The sequence below is a fragment of the Amphiura filiformis genome, chromosome 1 (assembly GCF_039555335.1).
Source record: "Amphiura filiformis chromosome 1, Afil_fr2py, whole genome shotgun sequence".
In the NCBI taxonomy this organism is placed as follows: Eukaryota; Metazoa; Echinodermata; class Ophiuroidea; order Amphilepidida; family Amphiuridae; genus Amphiura; species Amphiura filiformis.
This window is the reverse complement of record NC_092628.1, coordinates 79640787-79662912: the sequence shown is the minus strand read 5'-3', so window position 1 is coordinate 79662912 and position 22126 is coordinate 79640787. Positions and strand designations below refer to the sequence as shown.

At 38.3% G+C, this 22126-nt stretch overlaps 2 protein-coding genes across 2 annotated transcripts in view; both read left to right on the top strand.

Annotated features, from left to right (window-relative positions):
• The window catches only part of LOC140163339 (uncharacterized), a 52256-nt gene extending 43756 nt beyond the window's left edge, over nt 1-8500 (top strand). The window contains exons 16-19 of the mRNA XM_072186741.1: nt 4919-5115; nt 6113-6386; nt 7171-7599; nt 8400-8500. Of these exons, the coding sequence (XP_072042842.1) occupies nt 4919-5115; nt 6113-6386; nt 7171-7599; nt 8400-8500 (1001 nt within the window). The remainder of the gene's footprint in view (nt 1-4918; nt 5116-6112; nt 6387-7170; nt 7600-8399) is intronic.
• A 1166-nt stretch (nt 8501-9666) lies between these two features.
• On the top strand, nt 9667-22111 carry LOC140163334 (uncharacterized). Its single transcript, XM_072186735.1, has 8 exons — nt 9667-9876; nt 13842-13922; nt 15229-15441; nt 17540-17733; nt 17970-18243; nt 20291-20371; nt 21124-21351; nt 21903-22111. The coding sequence occupies exons 1-8, from the start codon at nt 9675-9677 to the stop codon at nt 22109-22111; spliced, it is 1482 nt and encodes a 493-aa protein (XP_072042836.1). The 5' UTR covers nt 9667-9674.
• Nucleotides 22112-22126: the final 15 nt, after the last annotated feature.

Here is a 22126-nt window from a genome sequence, read left to right as displayed (position 1 = left end):
ACCAGTCCGGGTATCCACACTGTTTCAAAGCACCTTAAATTATCTTCTCCTCCTCCTCTTTATCCTGATCTTCGGTGACAATTTTGATGAAGGGGATGATGCGATTTGAAGTTCAGGTACTGGTTTGTGTGGGTGGCTTTATGATAAACTAAAAGCTTCACGGACCCATCTTCGCGGCGAACAATTAGAGTATCTAAGAATGGTATCTTTCCGTCGACTTTTTTCTCGAAAGTGAATTTGATAGACTGTGTGTCATCGACTTGGTTCAGATGGTCAGTAAGCGGTATAACTGCGTCTTTGGCTACTACTTCCAGAATGTCGTCGACGTATCTTTTCCAAAGCTTGGGCTTGCATTCAATTGCGGCGGTCATGATGGCTGATTCCTTTAAGTATTCCCATAAAGATCTTGGCTGTTTGCCGCGAAAGGTGAAGTACGTCGTGGACAAAATGAAATCCAAAAGCTCAACTACATCATCCGCAGTTAGATTAAATAATAAATAAATAAATAAATAAATAAATTTCGGAATTTATATAGCGCTTTTTCCAGAGGATTCAAAGCGCTGTAATTTCGCTGCGTGGTGAATCATCACAATCAGATCGCATCAACTAGGCTAGTTGCAGCCGAACCCGGCGCAAACCTATCCGCACTTAGATTGTAACATCCACCCATTTTCTGCAGCTCCCCAAATTCCATTGGGTGAAGGAAGTTTTTGATAACGGAACAACTAATCACCGATTTTGAAAGCAGGAGGAAACCGAAGATCCCGGAGAAAACCTGCGAGAGCGAGCATGGATCGGGATAAACCAAGCGCACATGAGTCCTTGGGCCGCGCCGGGGCTTGAACCCGGGACCTCAGTGGTGCAAAGCGAGGGAATAACCACTGCGCTATCTCGCCTAGATGAGCTTAGATGGGAACCTTGCGATTGGTTGTAGTCTTTAAGCCAGCGTTCTTTACTAATTCTGTCTTACACTATGTCTAATACTTTGCTGATGGGAGTGCAAGTAAACAGCGAGACTACGTCGTAGGAATTAAGTATGTCCCCTTCATCAATGAGAATATCCACAAGCTCTTCTGCAAGGGGCGTTGAGTTCTTAACATGATGCACAGTATTCCCTACCATAGGACTTAGGATATCCGCTAACCATCTCGATGTAGCATAACCTATCGTAGATGTATAGTCCACTATGGGTCTGAGGGGTCCATTAGGTTTGTGGATTTTTGGAGTACAGTACAGCCTGGAAATATTCTCGGCTGTCGGATATAACTGTTTGTATTTACCAAACGTGATCTTATCTTCCTGATTGAGTCTAGTAACAATGGCTACAAGCTTTCTCTTATATTTCTGAGTAGGATCTGATGGTAACTCCTCATACGTTTTTGTATCACCGAGCAAGTTGTTGACCTTCTCATTATATTCATCTTTATCTAAAATAACAGTGGCTCTCCCCTTATCCGCGGGCAAAATGATGGTGTTATCTTCCTAAAGATCTTTAACCGCCCGTCGGCCGTCCGCCTGTCTCTCGTCTCTAAGTTGAATCGCTTCCGGGTGTGTAAGCTTTTTACACGCTAACTCAGTGCCAATAACAAACTCATCACTACATACATTCGTCGGCGAAACCGCGTAATTAAGCCCTTTTGCGAGCACGTTATTCTGAGCCCGGGTTCTGAGCATGACTTAATTTATACTTAGATAAGTTAACTACCCACTTTTTTTGGCTTGGCTTACAAGCCGAGCCATATTATCATTCGTTTGTGACCTCGACCTTTGAACTGAAGTAAGAGACTAGTCTTGTTAACATGCATTTGCTTCATCCTCAGTAAAACAATGTTGTAGGATAATACTTAAAATTTAAGTGGTAGGTTTGCAGGAGGATCACTCCCCCATGACAAAATTCATTTAGCTATATTCAGCAGTGCACTCTTTGATTTGACCATGTTGACCCAGAGATGAAACAGCAACCTCCCAGGTAACCTCGTTTCCCTCGTTAAGCATTGCTCAGTATAGTGATTGTTATTATACCCTCCATGTGTTGACCTAGCTGGGGATGATGAGTTTTAATGACTGTTGACAGGTGTACAATATAACATCTTGAACTGCTTGGTTTCCAAGATAAATTTAACCAAATTCCAATAATTATCATGTCCTTGGACATGGAACAATTGACCAAGAATAATTTTGGTGGTTAATGAACTTTCGCTTCACACTATAAGAGAGTGCAATGGGAGTGCAATACTACAGTCTATTCTTGTGTTTTACTTTCATGGTCTATGGTACTGCAAAATTGTTGATTTAATATGTGGTGTTTGTCAGTCATGTTTGACGTTTGGGAGAATGGATAGCTACTGTTTTATTGGTAGTGTTAGGTGGGTATTTAGGTTGTAGGGTTTAAGGTTTTTATAGCACAGACGTGTCTATGTTTATAGGTAGGTAGATATGGCCTATAGATGGGAAGGTAACAATGCATAGGTCCCGGGCATAGGTCAGGTACGCCTAGATGGTAGTTGCTGTTGGAGCAGGTGTGTAAAGGGCCAGTGCAGTGCTGACTTGGACAGATTGAATCAGATCGTTTCATATAACTGAGTATTATAAGCCTACTGCAATGTGAGTTCCTGTAGTGTAGTATGTTCTTTGTATTTATTTTTTGATATAATATTATTTTATTAAGTTTGGGTATTCCAAGACCAAGCTCTCCCTTTTAAAGGGATTTTTTGTTCCTGTGAGGTCGGGTTCCGAAGCACCAGTAGGCAAGCCGTGTTTTGACTTCTTGTTTTGGTCTCTCTCTGCCAAATTCTGGAGCTTACGTATGGCGACATTTTGTTTTCTCAAAAGTGTTCTCGCGAATTCTCGCTAGGTGGGGCGAGATTTCTTTGTCTAGCTCCGATTTCGCGGGAATTACCTAAGTCACATCTATGACGACCTGTTGATGGAGAAATCGTCTGGCAACTCCGTTGCCAAGCAGCGTTCAACAACAGCTGTTCAGCGATCATCACATCAACAGTAGCATTGAGAAAGATAGCTGGTAGCTATCGAAACGTCTGCACGTAAGTGTGTTTACTTTGGACTAGTATAATATATTATGAAAAAATATACGGTTTTATGGAACAGTCCTGATGAATTTATTCAAGAACCCTATGACACCCTATTTGTATGAGTGACAGTTTTTCCTAGGTTAGTGGCCATCAACGCCAAACTCAACCAAGTTAGGAGACTTTGTCTTTGAGTTTGATTTATGCAAATCATAATAGAGGTTATCCGTGTTCTATAAGCTGCATATCCTATCAGCGACTGCTATACCTTGTTTAAGATTTTCAAAAGAAATACCTGCATGTGCAACCATGACTATTTCAAAATAGCCCGCCATAGTCATGCAAGTAACTCCGAACTCGTGCATTGAATTGATTTGAATGAGGAATACTACGGGAACCAGCGCCTTTTGTTAAAAGTCACATATGAGTAACGTGGATAACCTCTATTGGTCAGTGCCTTTGTGATTACTGAACTTGTTAAAACTATGCAAACCATTAACTAATATTAACCTCTTCATATATCATGTATCACATAATTATCATAAACAACTCAAAAACAATTACACCCCCTCCCTTTAAAAAAATACCCTCCTGTAAAATAATGGCCATTATTCAAAAACGGGCTATTGTATTACAAATCTGTAAAATGCGTTGGAAGCAGAATTTATTTCTACGTATTTTTACACCTCATTTTATACGATAGCCCAGAAAACAATTTGTTTAGTGAGGTCCAGATTTGAAAGTTGCACTTACAAGAATACAAAAACACTCAAATATCGTTACACATGCAGATTTATCTTCCATTATACTCTTACTACATCTTCTGAAGATGGCAATATTTAGTCAATTGCTACAAATGAGGTGTTAAAATGTGCAGAAATAACTTCTGCTTCCAACACATTATACAGATTTGTAATATAATAACCCGTCTTTTTAATAATGGCCATTATTTAAAAAGAGGTAATTACTTTTTTTGAGATGTTTATATCATGATATAGATGCATTGGTTTTCCATGCATTTATAATTTGTGATAGATGAAGAGGTAGACACAAATTAATGGTTTGTAAAGTAAAGTTCTGTAATTTTTAGTAGTAATTTGTTCAATTTTTTTAATTAACTGTGAATGATCCTAGTACTTCAGAGTACAGTAAGCAAAGGAATTAAGGTAGCAGTAGTGTTCACCCCTATATATCCTAAATAAAGACAAATGTGTCAAAATTAAAACAAGCAGCCGATGCCTCGTACTCTTTAGCTCTGATTTAAGACACGGTGATGCAAAACGTGAAAATGAAAATGTGAAATAAAAAGTTGCACTTCTGTGTTCTAATCAATGAAAGCACGACGCTTGTTCAAGTTTTCGTGCTAATCAATGAAAGCGCGGCGATAGTTCTCTTGTTCGCGTACGCTTTGTGAACAAATCAATAGGGCATGCAATGTGGCAAACTGCAACTTTTAATATCTTTTAAATTAGGATCTTCCTTGGGATTTTTGATCATCGTGTCTTTTTTTCTTGAACAATTTCAACGAATGAGGTCTTAAATTCGAGCTAAAAGATGCAGCTATTGGCTGTTTGTTCCAATTATGACATATCTGCCTTTGTTTTAGAAATACAGGGGCTGAACGTAACGGGTACCTTAATTATTTGGCTTACTGTAGGATCGCATTCTAAAAGTATATGTCCATTAACAAACACGGTATAAAGGTCAATTTGTACACAATTGCCCAGTCTCAATGCAACCAGAATATTGTTGCAAAGTCTGACACTTTTTTAACATACAAGTTCTCAGTCGTCAACCCGGGGTCCTCAACCCAGGAAGTTTGACGAATGAGGGCGTCAGTCAAGAAAAGGTTCAAGTTTTAACCACAGACACTTGTTTGACCTCCCTAGATGTACCGGTGTGGCAGGTGAACCCATCAAATATTGACATCATCAGAGAAGGTGTCGTCAACGACTTGATCATCGATCTCAACCTTAAGATCAATGAGAGGGGCCAGGGAGTTGAAGGTGAAGGTCTATGGAAAGTCAGCATGTGGGGCAGTGCCAAAATGGATGGTTCCGGTGATCGTATTGGTTATGTAGAGCAGGTAAGGAAGATGATGAGCGAATGGTTCAGGTTAAGATTCAGCATATATCGGGAAGTAACCGTTTGTTATGCTAAATAGCTTTCCCAACTTTTCGTGTTGAAGGTCGCGCTTTACATACATCGCTGAACATCAAAAGTGTTCGGAAGTTTAATAACAAAAACCGTACCGCGATGGTTTGGAAACTTATAGTCTCCTCCGCAAGAGCCCCAAGAGCCAACATTTTACCGACATAGTTTGTCTTTTTTCCGGAAAATACGAATAAAATCAACTTGTAATTAAAATTATTTTCTTTCAATGGAGTTATACTTGTTCGATCAATATATATGCCCTTTAACTGTAGATCGCTATAATTATGTTGGATTTAATGTCGAATAGGCATTCATGATGTATCTGTTGTCTTGCAACACAACAAGTTTTGCTGATTTCAAGAAGGTGTAAGCTTGGACATACAATGTATATGTTTAAATATTACAAGTATGCCCAAAAATCAGGTTAACTAGAAAAAAAATTAATCGGATCAGATTAATTTAAAAAAAAGATAGATAACTAGTACATTATGGCTTTAATGACACAACATAATGATCATTTGTTTTCATTTAAAATTTATGCAGACAAAACAATATGTGATCAAATTGTTTGCATTCCGCACAGGTTACTACTGAGATGCAAATTGTTTAAACGTATTGCGTATATCCCACAAATGGGAATATTCCACTTCCTGCACATCCAAGATGGTTGCACAGGCATGAGCAGCCATCTTGGACGCGAAGGTGAATTTTTAAAACTGCTTTATGAGGAATGAGGAATAATAAATTGAAATGTTAATGAATTAATTATTGTATGTTTTCCTTGACTGCATATCCAAGGTGGCCGCCATGGGCTTTTGGGTTGATGCAGTGAGTAAGGAGTGGGATATTTCTGTCGGCAAAATGCTTCGTGAGCGAAGGAAGCATTCTGCCAAAATAAAAATTTATCATATTATATTAATTTCTTACAGGCGCTAAGCGAGTCACAAACCGCACAAAAAGTTCAAAGACCACCCTTTTTTGGTGGCTTTGAGTTTACAATCCCAGGCATAGATTACTCGATGGATAGTCAAGGTGCCACTTGTCCTGAAATGGAGTATCTGTGCGCTGAATTTGGAAAAGGAGACGACCCTTCCCCAGTTTATCCGCTACTGTCATTTGATGTGGAGGGTGTAGAGAGTGCGACCGATACCACCTCTAACCCACAGCATGTAATCGGCTGTGAAAGATTCCCAAGATGTGAAGGTATGCTGCATGCTTCTTTGACCCTATATTGCCTTTATTTCCAGTTTCACTAACAGTAAGGCATACACGTTTCCCGTTTAACTCAAGTTTGGTAGTGGCGTAGGTGCAATGTTTATTTCGTTGGTCATATCTTCCATAGGGGTGCATAGATTTCACCTAGAATAGCACAACTGCAAAAAATGCTAGCAGAACATGCATCAACAAAATTTGCTACCGTGTTCATCTTGATGGGGAAAATGCCTGTAAAATATCGTAGCCATATAACAGTTTAATCTCACATGTAAGATTGGTTTTACGCAAATTGTGGTGCAAGCTAAATGTTTCTCAAATTGTTGCCATGCCTTGAATGTACTTAATATCAAAAGCTTAAACCAGCACTTTCACACCATGTAAAGACCAGTTCACAAGTTTCAACATAACTTGTGAAAGGTTTTACATTACATAGTTACAAAAAGTTCTTGGTAGCCATTTTGTTTGACACAAGTGGTACAAATTATCTATAATTTCCTCATTGGTGCATTTGGTCACGGCTAATTATCTCATCAGGAAAGAGGAGCAGCGTAACACACTAGTTTTAAGGACTTTGCAAGAGACAATGGGGTAAAATCTCCAAAACAAAGTCGATTCGGCTCTCCCAGTGAAAAGGCGTGGCAGATGACGACCCATTATAAAAGACCTCGTTATAATTACAATAATCAGTGTAATAAGCCCTATTGTTGGATACACTAACCTGTCCTGTAAAAATGAAATTTGAATTTAATGTAATTATCACTTAATTTGTCAGGTGTGACTGTCAGTGGTTTACAAGTAGGCTACAGCTCCACTAAATTAACAGCTGGTAAGAAAGATCCCGTCCGCATCGACGCCATCGCTTCTTTCACCGATGGCAGCATTGATCTTAGCGGAAGTGGGCTCTGGAGATTGGCTATGTACGGCAGTACAAATGCAGAGGGAACCGGCGAGCAGTTTCAGCGTGTGGAGAACGCCCTTTCAAGCTCTCAGCAGGGTTTGTCGCTTACAGGAGCCCAAGATATCACTTACAGCAATGCTGAAGGTGAAATTGATGTTGTCGCCATTGGTTGTAACGAGTACAAGTTTATCTGCTTCGACTACATGCAAGGGAAAAGTCCTAGACCAGCGTACATATTCAGAACCCTACAACAGGCTGACCCTACCAAGTATACCGTGTGTATTCCTAAGGATTGCGAGGATGGTGGGTATAATGGCTATTCCAGTTCAAATACATACGCCCCTTATGGGAGATGTGATAATCTACACAGGGAGTGGGACTTTCCAATGATGTTACCCGAATGGGTGAATCCATTTGAAATATACACCCCTGATGTGTGGGAGATTAAGTCTTCCATAGGGGGTGTATGGATTTCAACTGGAATAGCCCAATGTGTAACAAAGTAGGATAATGATTGGGATTGGAGGATCACGATAGAAAAAAATATCAGTTTGACTTAAAATTGAAATAATCATGTGAATTGAGATTCTAACTACAAACATGAAATTACAAATTCAATTGTTTACCCCATAGACGAAGAGATAACATCTTAGCATCACCCGATAATGAGGACCGATTGTTCCGTGAAATGCGACAGGCGCTACGCACGTACGCGTATTTTTACGGTCTTTCGCGTAAACGCGAAGACACGTAAAGCTCTATCGCGTGTACGCGAAGGCACGCAACGCTGGCGTGATTATTATACACGACACAACCGAATGATTGGCCCTCATGAATATGCGTGAATTCACAGCATACAATGCACGGGGATTTCGACTGTTGATACATCTGTAGTAGTCTGTGGATGACCCAATATAGCTCAATATCGAACTATATAGAGCTTCCTGGAGATAACTTATAAATAGTGTATATGGGGTTGAGTGTGTACATGAACCCGTATACCGCATATGTGATGCGCTTACATAGCTGATTTACAGAAAGAAAAAAATATAAAAGTGATAGCGAAAAACTATAAGTCATTTAATTTTAATTTCATTTCTCAGATAACCATAATTCTACTACATTGACCGGAACGACCACGAGCCCTCTTCTGTTAAGCTCAGGTCCATATTCATCAAGTCAATCACCTGGTGACAGTATGTAGTCATTTTATTTTTATTTTATATGATTATCTTGTGAAGGAAACTTTTGGGGGTAGTTATTGGTGTAACGACGTTTAAATGGGGATTCCTGTGATTCTCCGGTGTAACGACGTTTAAATGGGGATTCCTGTGAGTGTAGGAGCACCGCTGTTTGGTCATAGAAATGTGTGCCATTATTAACTAAATTACATCATTAATGACACTATCTATTTCAAGCTTAATTTGCATATTTACAGGGGTAAAGATTTGCAAACTGTCTATTTACTAAACGGAAAAATCATAACTGAGATGAAGAACATGAATGGCTATTTTTTAATCATGAAACAAATGAACAACACTAATATAATTAATGATTTTGTTACAATAATTAGCGCCCTCAATTTCTGCAATATTATTGTGAGAATAGGAAAATTAGTATAATAATTATGTAAATGTAGAACGATTCAGCATCATAAATAACGCACTATTATCTTTACCTAAGACGAAGGTAATTTCAAATTAAATATTGTGACAACAAAATGGCGATGCGGGGATTGTGAGAGGATATAGGCACATATGATATAGGGGTGCGTGCCTTGTATGTCAATGCATTTCAAATTTCCATCTGTGCGTGGCATAAAAGATACCACTGATTAAAGGCCCATTTAGTGATTTGCTCATCCGGAACATCGTAAAAATTATCAAAATTCAGATTTTGTTAACTTTGTGCTAACATAGCCTGCGAGTGGTTCAGCCGAAAGACGTGTATTTAAGACAAAATAAGACATTTTACACGAATCTGTAATTTAGATCTAAATTTATAGCTGCATGTATTTGAATGGGGCTTCAACTTCGTCAGTACTGCTGTTTTCTTCGTTTTTTGCCAAATTAGTCATTCAAAAATACCAAATGACAATTTGAATGACTTATCCTTCAATTTATAAACAATTTTTATTTTTTACACTTGCGCTGGGATCACTGAATAGGTGTACGCAGACTACGCACGTACCATAACAGGCATACACACCTCAGTCTAGCAAAGTAAAAACAAGGTCCGAACGTTTTTGATTCGTGATGCCAACACACTGCAATTTGAATACGATTTTCCTATTCTTTATCATGTTTACCATTACATTCCTTAACCAAACATGCCACTTGATAAGCCATTTGAATATTATCACAGGGGTCGCAACTCTGATGCCGCACCAGTCTTCAAGACTCTTACCATGTTCATTTAGAGGTGTACTCATATTGCATGGTGACAAACTAGACATAGATGCATGTACAACCTGCAGTTGTGATAACCAAAAAGTCCGATGCGAAATCAAAACTTGTGGACCAACATTTTGTGACGAACCAATAGTAGATCCGGATGAGTGTTGTGACTTCTGTCCACATGGTAAGTTAACGCTAGTTTGGTCCGTGTATATGACCGGCCAATCGTTTTCTTTTTTGTTTCGACCAAGAAAAACAAAAAAGCCCACTTTGACCGGTTCTTTATTTTATAATACAGCATAAAAAGAAAACACTTGAAATCACTACTAAATCCACCTGTGAAGCCGTTTCCGGCAAAAGTTTATCACGCCTATAGAGCCAACTTGCATAAACATTGTGCAAAATTGGTACAATATTAAAAAATTTTAGTGTTGAAAATCGTGGGTTTTTTTTTACTAGAACTTGTGAACGTGATCTCTACAAATTTGAAAAGAAAACGCGAAAATCTAGTTGATGTCTCATTTAACCCTAGAACTACTACAATGAGGGGGGTTGTACCCCCTAAGATTTTTTATCCGTCATAAAAAAAAACCGCACGCGTTTACGCCCAAACTAAGTTTATCGTAGATCCATCATTTGCGCTCATTTTAGTGGAATTTTTTTATCCCAGCAGCCTTTTTACCCTAGGGTAGGACCGGCCATCAAAGATGGCTATAGAGGGGGGATTGGTGAGGCCCCAGTGATTTTCATTTCGCTCTTGTGAAATTATTCATAGAGCTACTGACTTTTTACTTGTTAGTTAGTTGAAATCTTTTATATTTAGGAGAACATTCGGTGAAAGTGGCATTTTTGTAGAATTTTTAGCCGAACATCAATTTTGCCAATACTTTTGTAAATAGTCAGAATTTCCCGAATTTGCACGGACTCCCTCACATTATGATATCATAGCGACATCGTGTGGGGAATGTTTGTACTTATTTTGGTATCACTGGATAGACGAGACCCAACGCAATACATTAGTACCAAATATAATGGTATATGCCTGGGGGTATATGACATTTTTAATTGAAAATTAGGGGTTGCAACGCCCCCCTTCGTAGTCCATGTTACAAAATATGGCTCAGTATAGTAGTTCTAGGGTTAAGACAAACTATCACCATATGCTCATTATGGTCAGGGGTTACAGGGGTTTAGGGTGAGAGTTAGGGTTAGGGTTAGGGTCAGTAACGCTAACTTTCTCAAATAGTAGACGGAAAATGTGGAGTCATGCAGAATTCTGTTGTCATTATGATGATATCAAAATACTAGTATATATTTCAAAGTTCAAGGTACTCCATTTTGCATGTAATGTCTTGGGAAAGCTACATTACTTTGTCATAGCCACAAGCATATTGCATGTACGGTACCTAGACACCAATATCACCACCATCAGTCTGACAATACCTTTCAAAAAATTGTTACTCAAATTCTCTATTTTGGTCGCAATTTTGAATTTTAGAGCATAGGGTAGCCAATTTGGATCTAAATGTCCACGAACATAATAACAAGACACCAGAATCACAACCATCAACCTGAATATAAGTAATTGTGTCTACAATTGGGTAAAATTGACTTTTTGAGCATAGGGCGGCAATATTGGATTTGCCAAAAATCAGACAAAAGTGTATTCTTGTTCTGATGAGACTCCATATATATTAGGGGCTGTGCAATAATTATGAGCCCCCCCCAGGTAAATTTTTCCAACTGCTCGCCAAACATCGCTTGCCCCCCCCCCCCGCTAAAAATCGCTTCCCCCCCCTCTCGTCGGCTTGCCAAAAATTCTTTGCGCATATTTAAGCGTTTCCGTACTGTTTTCCTAAGCTTTTTCAGAGCGTTTTATTTAAAAGGCGCCCCATGAATGTGTGCAAAAAAATCGCTTGCCCCTCTACGCTTGCCCAAAATTGCTTGCCCCCCCCTCCATCGGCCCCTTCGGCTCCCCAAAAATGTCTTAATTATTGCACAGCCCCTTATTTGTACATTTGATGGGCTTTCATCAAAAAAACACCATTTAATCTATCCTATATTTGGACCATTTGTGATTTTTTGGTGGCCATTTTGAAAAAGGGCGCTAAAACACCCTCCTACAGAACTGGATTTTGGCAACATGTTTTTCTTAAGGTATCTAGACCAATGGTTTGCTTTCACCACCAAATGCTCACGGGATTTCATCTTGCTCCCTCACTATAATGTGTCTGTCCTTTGTTTTGTTTTGTTTTTGTATTATTTTTCTCCCTTTTGTATAAGGTGTACTTGTGTACAGCCTCGATGCCACCGTAGCTGAATTTGATGTAAATACACCAATATATACATATACCATTGATCTTGAACTACGTCTCAACAAGAAAGCACAAAGTGTAGAAGGAGAGGGTTTGTGGAAGGTTAGTGCATGGATGTCTCCAGACCCAAGTGAAGATGGAAAGCTCGGATACGTGGATCAGGTACAATCTTTCAAACAAATGTATCGGACATTTCTAACATAGATTCTTGAAGCAAGGATATGTTTCAGGGATATTTATTAATTACAAATGTCATCACTGTCCTATGAGTAAATTAAGTGTCTCGAAGTTCAGATACTAAGTCCACTATTAATGGATGATGATTATGTCATGATCATTGATATCAATCTATTTCCATTCTCATTTTATTCTCTTTTTGTTTCTCATCGTTAGGTCCTTACAGAAGCACAGGCCAGCACCAGGCTAAGCAGACCACCCATTTTTAGTGGCTTTACCTTTACTTTACCAAGTATTAAATACCTTTTCAATTCTTCTGGTATAAGTCCAGAAAGCATGGCGTACTTGTGCCTTCATTTTGGGCGAGGCAACAACCCGGCCCTAGTGTTTCCGCAACTATCATTTACGTTATTAGGTGTACGTAGTGTAGACGATGACACTCCGAATCCAGATGCTTTGACTGTGTGTATGCACTTGACTGGTATGTTCACGTTTTATTATAAGTAGACAAAACGTATGAGCTTTTCGGATATCCCAGCACACACAAAACGTTTTCGGCATCATTCGCAAAAGGTTATAAAAGGTTGTAGGAAAACGTTTAAATGTCGGGTTATATAAAGGGCATAAAAAAGGCATTAAACGTTTTCATAACATTAAAAAACAATTTTTGATAATGTACTGCAAATATTGTTACATAGTGTTTATTTAGTGTTTACAATAGTTTATAATAGCATTTTGAAAACATTTTAAAAATATTGTTGTAATGTGTTTTCATAAAAAACGTTTAAAACGTTTTCATGACCTTTATATAACCCTATATTTCATGTTATAAAAAGGTTTTTACCTAAGCCAAAATCCAAAATCTAACATGTTTAAAACGTTTTTTTAAACGTTTTGCGTTTGCTGGGATATTGTACCACTACTCGGGTTAGATTTGTTCAACTCTGTCCAGTAGCACCTTTTAAAGAAAAAATGGTTTTGAGGCTCTGTAAGATTACTGTGTTGATCCAATCATCCGCCAGTTGCACAAAAATTTGAAGAAAGCTGTGGAAGACTCCGTCATTGGCTTTCAAATGGCCCAAAATGGGTCTGCCAAGAGACATCTAGTCTTTGTCAATGACCCTCACGATCAATAACGAGGGAGCGAGCGGCGAAGCGCCGACATTGAGCGGTTCTTTCTGTCGGAGTATGTGGTACCCAGTAGTTTCTCTCCGACATACTAAGCTCTAATGTGATATCGATCCATAGAGCTAAACTGGAAAACCATTGTGAAGCTGCAGCATCTGTTGGTCTGAAAATCCATCCAGGAAAAACAGAACTTATGTTCACTCTATCATGTAATGACTTCAAGTATCTAATATGAGTAATAACATATCCAGAAAGTGACATATAGGACGACATGCAGTGTTATCTTTCTTCACCTCATGAAAAACAGACGTCGAAAATTCCCACCCAATATAGAGCTTAAACTAAATGAGTGTTGAGCAAAACAGTGTGTATATAGTGTCAGTTATGGATGGGGTGAGTTTGATTACATGTACAATCATGCATATGATACACTTCCATAATGATTTACAAGAAACAAAAACCCTATAAGTATTTTGAATAAACCACACATTTGGTAACTAAGTCATTAAATCTTAATTTCATTTCTCAGATAGCCAGAGTTCTACGTCGACCACGAGCCCTCTTCTGTTAAGCTCAGTTCCACATTCATCAAGTCAATTACCTGGTGACAGTATGTAGATATTTTATTTTAATTTGATTTGATTTTTTTGTGATGGAAACTTTTTGGGGCAGTTATGTAAAGACCTGGTGTATCGACGTTTAAATAGGGATTCCTGGGAGTGTGTAGGGGCACCGCTGTTTGGTCATAGAAATGTGTGGCATTATTAACTAAATTAGACCATTATAGACTTTTCATTTTAAGCCTAATTTGCATTTTTACAGGGGGAAGGACTTGCAAACTGCCCATTTTCTATATTGGAAAATCATAATGATTCTTCATAAACAAATGGCTATTTTTTAATCTTGAAAGAAGTTAACAACAATAATATATATATTTTTTGGAATAAGTTTCCCTAGTGTATTAATGTATTTTCATTACTTCAATAATGTTTTGATTTTATCGACCATAAAATTATATTCAGCATTCTTCATCATGTCAATCCAAAAGCTAGAGCTGTTTGTCTCGGAGTGATGTCTTTGTGAATGAACAGATGATGACAGAGACCTTCGCAACAGCTACAGGAATCCTACAAAGAGATGTGTTGGTACCATTCACAGTGGCGGAACCAGGAATTTTTTTTCGGGGGGGGGGGGGGCAAAGGAAACGGCGGGGGGGGGGGGGCAAAATTTTGCGCAAAATTGCCGCAAAAAGCAAAATTGTACGTAATTTGGGCGGTTTTGCCTCAAAACTGGGGGATAAGAAAAATATTTTGGGGGAAATAGAGTACGAGTGGGAACATAATTTGAAATGAGTTCAGATAAATATGATGGAACAATATCATTATTATATTTATATACAATCAGCATAAGTTTAAAAACAATTCTTTGGGTGACAGAAAGCCAATGCAGTTCCTTTAGGACTGACGTGATATGGAAAGAATTTCTGGTGAAGGTGAGAATTCGAGGAGGTGGGTTTTGATTTTTCTGAAGACGATAGCGTTGGTTTGCTGGTAATCCATAGAGAAGTGCATTGTTGTTATCCAAACGAGAAGAGATGAATCAGTGAATCAGTCGCATCGCGACTCAGGTACTTATGGATCTGGCTGATGTTACGTAGTTGAAGCGCTCAGCAACGAATGACATTAGAGATATGAGGTTGCATGGTCATGTGAGTGTCAAAAAGTGCACCTAAATTACGTGCCCAGATAAGGCAATTGCATGTTGCAGAGTCACCGATGCAAACATTTTCAATTTTGATTTAATTTAGACAGTTGTTGGTTGCTGGAAGTTCTTTATGATTTGCCTGGTCTGTATCATTACATTCCGTAACCAAATATACTACTTGATATATAAAGTCATTTTAATATTTATCACAGGGGTTACAACTCTGATGTCGCCAACTTCAAGACTCTTACCTTGTTCGTATAGAGGTGAAATCATATTGCATGGTGACCAGCTATACATAAATGAATGTACTACCTGCAGTTGTGATAATAATACAGTAAAATGCGACATCAAATCTTGTCAACCAACGTTTTGTGACGAACCAATAGGAGATCCGGCTGAGTGTTGTGACCTCTGTCCATATGGTAAGTTTATTGGTCATGGTCCGTGTATATGACCAGCCAATCGTTTTTCTTTTTGGCGAGCCCAATTCATTGGACCGCCTTATCGTCCCCTGATAATAATAGTACACATGGTACAGAGAAGATGTGACTTCACAGAAATTACTTCCCATGGCATAATTCATACAGCTGTATTGGCTTCAATGGGTTTATCAGCTTTTGTCATCTGTGATCATTTGTTCATTTCTGATGTTTAAGTTCCCAACCTTCTTTTAACATTTATGTCTCAAAATGTTGTACCCAGCGCATTTGAATGCTATTTGTATTTTTTATCCGTCATAAAAAGACGCACGCGTTTACGCCCAAACGACCTAGGCTAATCGTAGATCCATCCTTTGCGCTCATTTGTACCTCAGCACTTTACTCGGGGGTAGGACCGACCATCAAAGATGGAGGGGAGGTGAGGCCCACCATTGGTTTCTAAAATCAATTATTTTTACTTGTTAGTTTAGGTAAGGTAAAAATAATAGTCATTTCCTTTCATATTTAGGAGAAAATTCGGTGAAAATTACATTTGTGTAGAATATTTAGCCGAAAATCAATTTTGCCTATACTTTTGTACATACCATTATAGCCAGAATTTCACAAATTTGCATGGGCGCCCTCACATTATGATGTCATAGCGATATTATGTGGGGAACGTTTGTACTTATTTTGGTATCACTAGATAGAAGAGACCCATAGCTATTATACATTAGTACCAAATTAGTACCAACTATAACAGTATATGATGTTGGGTTTCCATTTTAAATTTAAAACTTTTGCAAAAATGTATAAGACAGTTTCACCAGTAAGCTACTTTGGAATAAGATTTTGAATATTGTGATTTGAAAAAAAAATCTAGTTTAAGGGAAGTAACATGATGGGTAAAGCAGGTTATGAGGATTATACTTCCATGATGCGAGCCATATCCCTTTAAGGGATTTTTTATTTCGTTTTCAACCAAGAAAAAAAAGCCCACTATGATCGGTCATCGGTTCTTCATTTTTTTCTTCACGCGCGGTATAAAAAATCAGACACACTTCGGAGTCCATACCACTAAATCCACCTAGCGGTTTCCGGCAAAAGTTTATCACGCCTATACTAGTCCCAACTTTGTGTAATCATTGTGCAAAATTGGTACAATATTAACAATTTTAGTGTTGAATATCGTGTTTGTTTTACTAAAACTTGTGAATGTGATCTCTACATATTTGAAAAGAAAATATGAAAATTTGAGTGATGTTTACGATTATGTGCGCATGAACACACGAGGTCAAAATGCGGTTAGCAGTCGGATGTAAACATGGGAAAATCTGGCCTTTTATAGCTAATTTTCTCAAAAAGACGGAAAATGTGGAGTCATTTTCAGATTAAGATGATATCAAATATATATTTCAAAGTTCAAGGTAACCCGACTTAAGGCCTAAAATACGACCCCTATTTTGCACGCAATGTCTAGGGAAAGCTATTTTGTGGTCTGTACCCTCAACTATCTACATCACTTTGTCGTGTCCACAAGCATTTTGCATGTACCTAGACACCAATATCACCACCATCGGTCAGACAATAATAATTGTTACTCAAATTCATTATTTTGCCCACCATTTTGAATTTTGGAGCTTAAGGTAGCCATTTTGGATTTTGTTAATTATCTAAATGATCTTTTTCATGTCCACGAACACGAACATAATAACGAGATACCAAATTCACGACCATCGGCCTGAATAAACAGTGCAAATAATTGTGACTACACTTGGTAGTTTTTGGCCACCTTTTTTAATTATCGAGCATAGGATTTTCCAAAGTATATTATTATTTGCACATTTGATTTGCCTTCATCACAAAAAAAACCATTCAATCTAGCCTATTTGGAGCATTTGTGATATTTTTGGCAGCCATTTTGAAAGAGGGCGCTAAAACACCCTCCTATAAAACTAGATTTTTTGCAACATGTTTTTTTTTTGTTCTTTTCGACCCCTATAAAGGTATCTAGATCAGTGGTGTGCTTTCACCACAAAATGCTCACGGAATTTCATCTTGCTCCCTCACTATAATGTTTGTGCCACTTTTTTTGTATAAGATGTACTTGTGTACAGACTCGATGCCATTGTTACTGAATTGGATGTAAATACACCAATCTATACATATACCATTGATCTTAAACTAAGTCTCAACAAGAAGGCACAAGCTGTCAAAGGAGAGGGATTGTGGAAGATCAGTGCATGGATGTCACCAGACCTAACTGAAGATGGAATGCTCGGATACGTGGACCAGGTACAATCTTTTAAATGTATAGTAGATTTCTGACATGGCATAGATTCTTGAGGCATTAATATCGATAATTTAGTAATCACTCTCTAGTAATTACAAATGCCACCACTGTCACAGAGTAGTTAAGTGTCTCGAAGTTAAGATACTGAGTCTTCCACTATTAATGGACATTTAAATATCATTGATCAAACATATCAATCTCTTGTTTTCTTTTTTTCCTTTTTTCTTATTGTCATTAGGTCCTCACAGGTGCACAAGCGAGTACCGGGCTAATCAGGCCATCCTATTACTCCAGGTTTGGTGGCTTTACCTCTACTTTATCAGATATTGAATACATTTTCAATACTTCTGGTATACGTCCAGAGAGCATGTCATACTTGTGCCTTCATTTTGGGCTAGGTAACAACCCGGAACCAGAGTATCCGCAAATACCATTTACGTTATTAGGTGTACGTAGTGTAGACGATGACACTCCGAATCCAGATGCTTTGACTGTGTGTAAGCACCTGGCTGGTATGTTCAGCATTTTGATGTTCTTCATTATATTTTGTATGATGAAAGGGCATAAAAAATATTCTATTAGATACCATTCCAGGAAATGTGTCCATGATTATCAAATCCCACATACATTCTAACATGTGCAAGGTCGCATAATAATATTCAAGGAAGTTGGCATATTTCTCTTAACCCAATAAAAGCACATACTTTTTGTCACCTTTTATTAAAAGGTGACAAAAGTACGAGCTTTTCAGCTGTATTGTACAACCATAGACATGATAGATGTACTTCGGGTGTACCTCTTTAGATTTGTTAAACTCTGTCCAAGAGCTCTTTTTAAAGAAAAATATGATTGAGACACTACAAGATGAGTGTGCTGATTTAGGTATCCAGCAGTTGCAATAGTTTGGAGAAAGTTGTGGAACAGTCAGCAGTGTCCATCATCAATAAGAGGAATATCAGATGGCCCAAAATGGGTCGGCCAAGAGACATCTAGTGTTAGTCAAAGACCAGCTCCATACCGGCGCAGCACCGACATTGGGCGATCCATTGCACCATGTGGCACTCTAGTGTCCGTGAGTGTGTGGTACCCTGTAGTTTCTCATAACTTGGACAATTATAAATAGGCTTTTATGGTCTGCAACACGGACTAAGAGACATCAGACCTTCAAGGTAAATAAGATAATGCATAGCCAAAGTATCAGCAAACTAAGCTTCAAGAACACAAACTACAATGACGTAAACTTGACAAGAAGATAGAGGGGCATGTCAGGAACGAGGTTGATCACTAACCAAGAACAAATGAAATGGATTAATTGGCCACATACTTTGATTCACACAGGATCAACAATCTGTGCATTATGCAGGGCCATCAAATCTATACCCAGATTACACAGCGATGCATCTGGCTTCATCTCAAGAGATCAGAATGATGACCCCATGGACGAAAGAGATAACAGACAATTTCCAAACAGTCGAAGTCTTAGCATCACCCGATAATGAAGGCCGATTGTTCCATGAAATGCAACAGGTGAAACTGCTACGCACATACCGCGTATATTTACGGTCTTTCGCGTTTTTAGACACGCAAAGCTTTATCGCGTATACGCGAAGGCACGCAATGCTGGCGTGATTGTTACGCACGGCACAATGGAATGATCGGCCCTCATGAATATGCGAACAATGCACGGGGACTTTGACTGTTGAAGTAGTCTGTAGTAGTATGTGGATGACCCAATATTGAACTATATAGAGCTTCCTGGAGAAAACTTAGGCGATAGGAACAAATTAGTTCGACCTTTCGATCGACCATCGATGCTTGGTCGATCCTTATTATTCATGAAATCAATTAGTTTACTATTTTTAATTGTGATTAAATAGTAATTTGTGCCTGTAGTGATATTGACCAATATAAATTTAGCGTTAATTCAAATTAATTAGTTGATAATTCATTAATAACAAGCATCGAAGCAGAATCGACGGTCGATCCAAAGATCGAACCAATTTGTTTCTGGTGCCTTATATTATACAGTGTGTATGGGTTGAGTTTGTACATGAATATATGATACGCTTATATAGCTGAATTGCAGAAGAAAAAACTACGATAAAAATAATGGACCTCCCTGTCGTCTATCATAGGTAGAGGATAGTAAAAACAGAAATTCCTATCGTTTATTCTAATTCTTAGTCAGTTAAATATTATTTTAATACTGTAAACTATTTAAAGCAAGTTACCGTCATAAAAACTCCCCTTATTATAAAATTAACGAAACTTGTTTACAACTTCACGTATTCTGTTGTGCGTACTGCTAGCGCGTGCGGGTATACTGCACTAGTCTACGCATACAACGCGGTACATGCCCGCACCTCTACAAGCGTGTTACGCGTTATCAACACCCATGATGACGTGGGGTCGTCTACGACCTGATAGACGACACCCAAAATCATGCGATTGTCCAATCAGATTATGTGTCTACGAACTAGACCACTCCCACTGACTAAGAATTGTGAATAAACCGCACATTTGCTAACTAAGTCATTTAATCTTAATTTCATTTCTCAGATAGCCAGAATTCTACGTCGACCACGAGCCCTCTTCTGTTAAGCTCAGGTCCACATTCATCAAGTCAATCACCTGGTGACAGTATGTTGTCATTTCATTCTTCTTTTATGTGATTATCTTGTGGAGGAAACTTTTTGGGACAGTTATTGTAAATATGTAACACCGTTTAAATGGGGATTTCTGGGGTGTGTATGGCACCGCTGTTTGGTCATAGAAATGTGTGCCATTATTAACTACTTAATTAATTACACCACTAATGGCACTATCTATTTCAAGCCTAATTTGCATATTTACATGAGTAAATACTTGCAAACTGCCATTTACTAAACGAGAAAATAATAACTGAGATGAAGAACACGAATGGCTATTTTTAAATCATGAAACAAGTGAACAACACTAATATAATTAATGATTTTGTCACAATAATTATCGCCCTCAATTTCTGCAATATTATATGTGAGAATATGAAAACTAGTTTAATGTAACCGATTTAGCATCATAAATAACACACTATTTTCAATACCTGAGACGAAGTAAATTTCAAATTAAAGATTGTGACAACCAAACAACGATGGGGGGATGAGAGGATATAGGGGTGCGTGCCTTGTATGTGCATTTCAAATTTCCAACAGTGCGTGGAACAAAAGATACCACTGATACGAACACATACGAGTAGGCATACACACTTCAGTCAAAATCAAGGTCCGAGTGTTTTTGATTCCTGATGCCAACACACTGCAATTTGAATACGATTTTCCTATTCTTTATCATGTTTATCAATACATTCCTTAACCAAATATGCCACTTGATAAGTCATTTGAATATTATCACAGGGGTCACAACTCTGGTGCCGCCCCAGTCTTCAGCCTCAACTTCAAAACTCTTACCATGTTCGTTTAGAGGAAGACTCATATTGCATGGTGACCAACTATACATAGATGAATGTACTACCTGCAATTGTGATAACAGTACAGTCAAATGCGACATCAAGTCTTGTCGACCAACATTTTGTGACGAACCAATAGTAGATCCAGATGAGTGTTGTGACATCTGTCCATATGGTAAGTTAACGCTAGTTTGGTCCGCCAATCGGCAAATTGTTTTTCTTTTTGCCGAACCCAATTCATTGGGCCGCCTTATCTTTCCCTGACAATAATAGTACAGAGAATGTGATATCACAGAAATCATCCCGTGGCATAATTCATAGAGCTGTATTGGCTTCAATGGGTTTATCAGCTTTTGTCATCTGTATATTGTGTTTTTTGCAATAATGGATCATTTATGTCTCAAAATTTAAACTCAAGTTAGATTTGGTACCTAGTGCATTCTAATGCCATTATGTTTAAGTACAAGTACATTGGAGTTGAAGAACTGTGTCCTGCAGGTAGAGCATGAAAAAATACTCACTGAATACTGTTTCTGTTTGGCGGCCATTTTGAAAAAGGACGCTCAAAACATACAGAACTAGATTTTTAGCAACATGTTTTACCTGTTCTTTTCGACCCTCTAAAGGGGTAAAGGTATCTAGACCAGTGGTGTGCTTTCACCACAAAATGCTCACTGAATTTCAACTTGCTCCTTCACTATAATGTTTGGGCCTTTTTTGTTTAAGATGTACTTGTGTACAGACTCGATGCCACCGTAGCTGAATTGGATGTAAGTACACCAATATATACATATACCATTGATCTTCAACTAAGTCTAAACGAGAAAGCACAAGGTGTCGAAGGAGCGGGATTGTGGAAGGTCAGTGCATGGATGTCTCCAGATCCAACTGAAGATCGAATGCTTGGATACATGGATCAGGTACAATTTGTTTAATGTATCGTAGGTTTC

Bases quoted from the DNA above. Each gene is read 5' to 3' on its own strand.
- LOC140163334 (XM_072186735.1), top strand. From the start codon at position 9,675: ATGCCGCACCAGTCTTCAAGACTCTTACCATGTTCATTTAGAGGTGTA. The intron at 13,923-15,228 runs GTATGTAGATAT...TATTTATCACAG, and splicing joins AAGTCAATTACCTGGTGACA to GGGTTACAACTCTGATGTCG. The intron at 18,244-20,290 runs GTATGTTCAGCA...TTCATTTCTCAG, and splicing joins TGTGTGTAAGCACCTGGCTG to ATAGCCAGAATTCTACGTCG.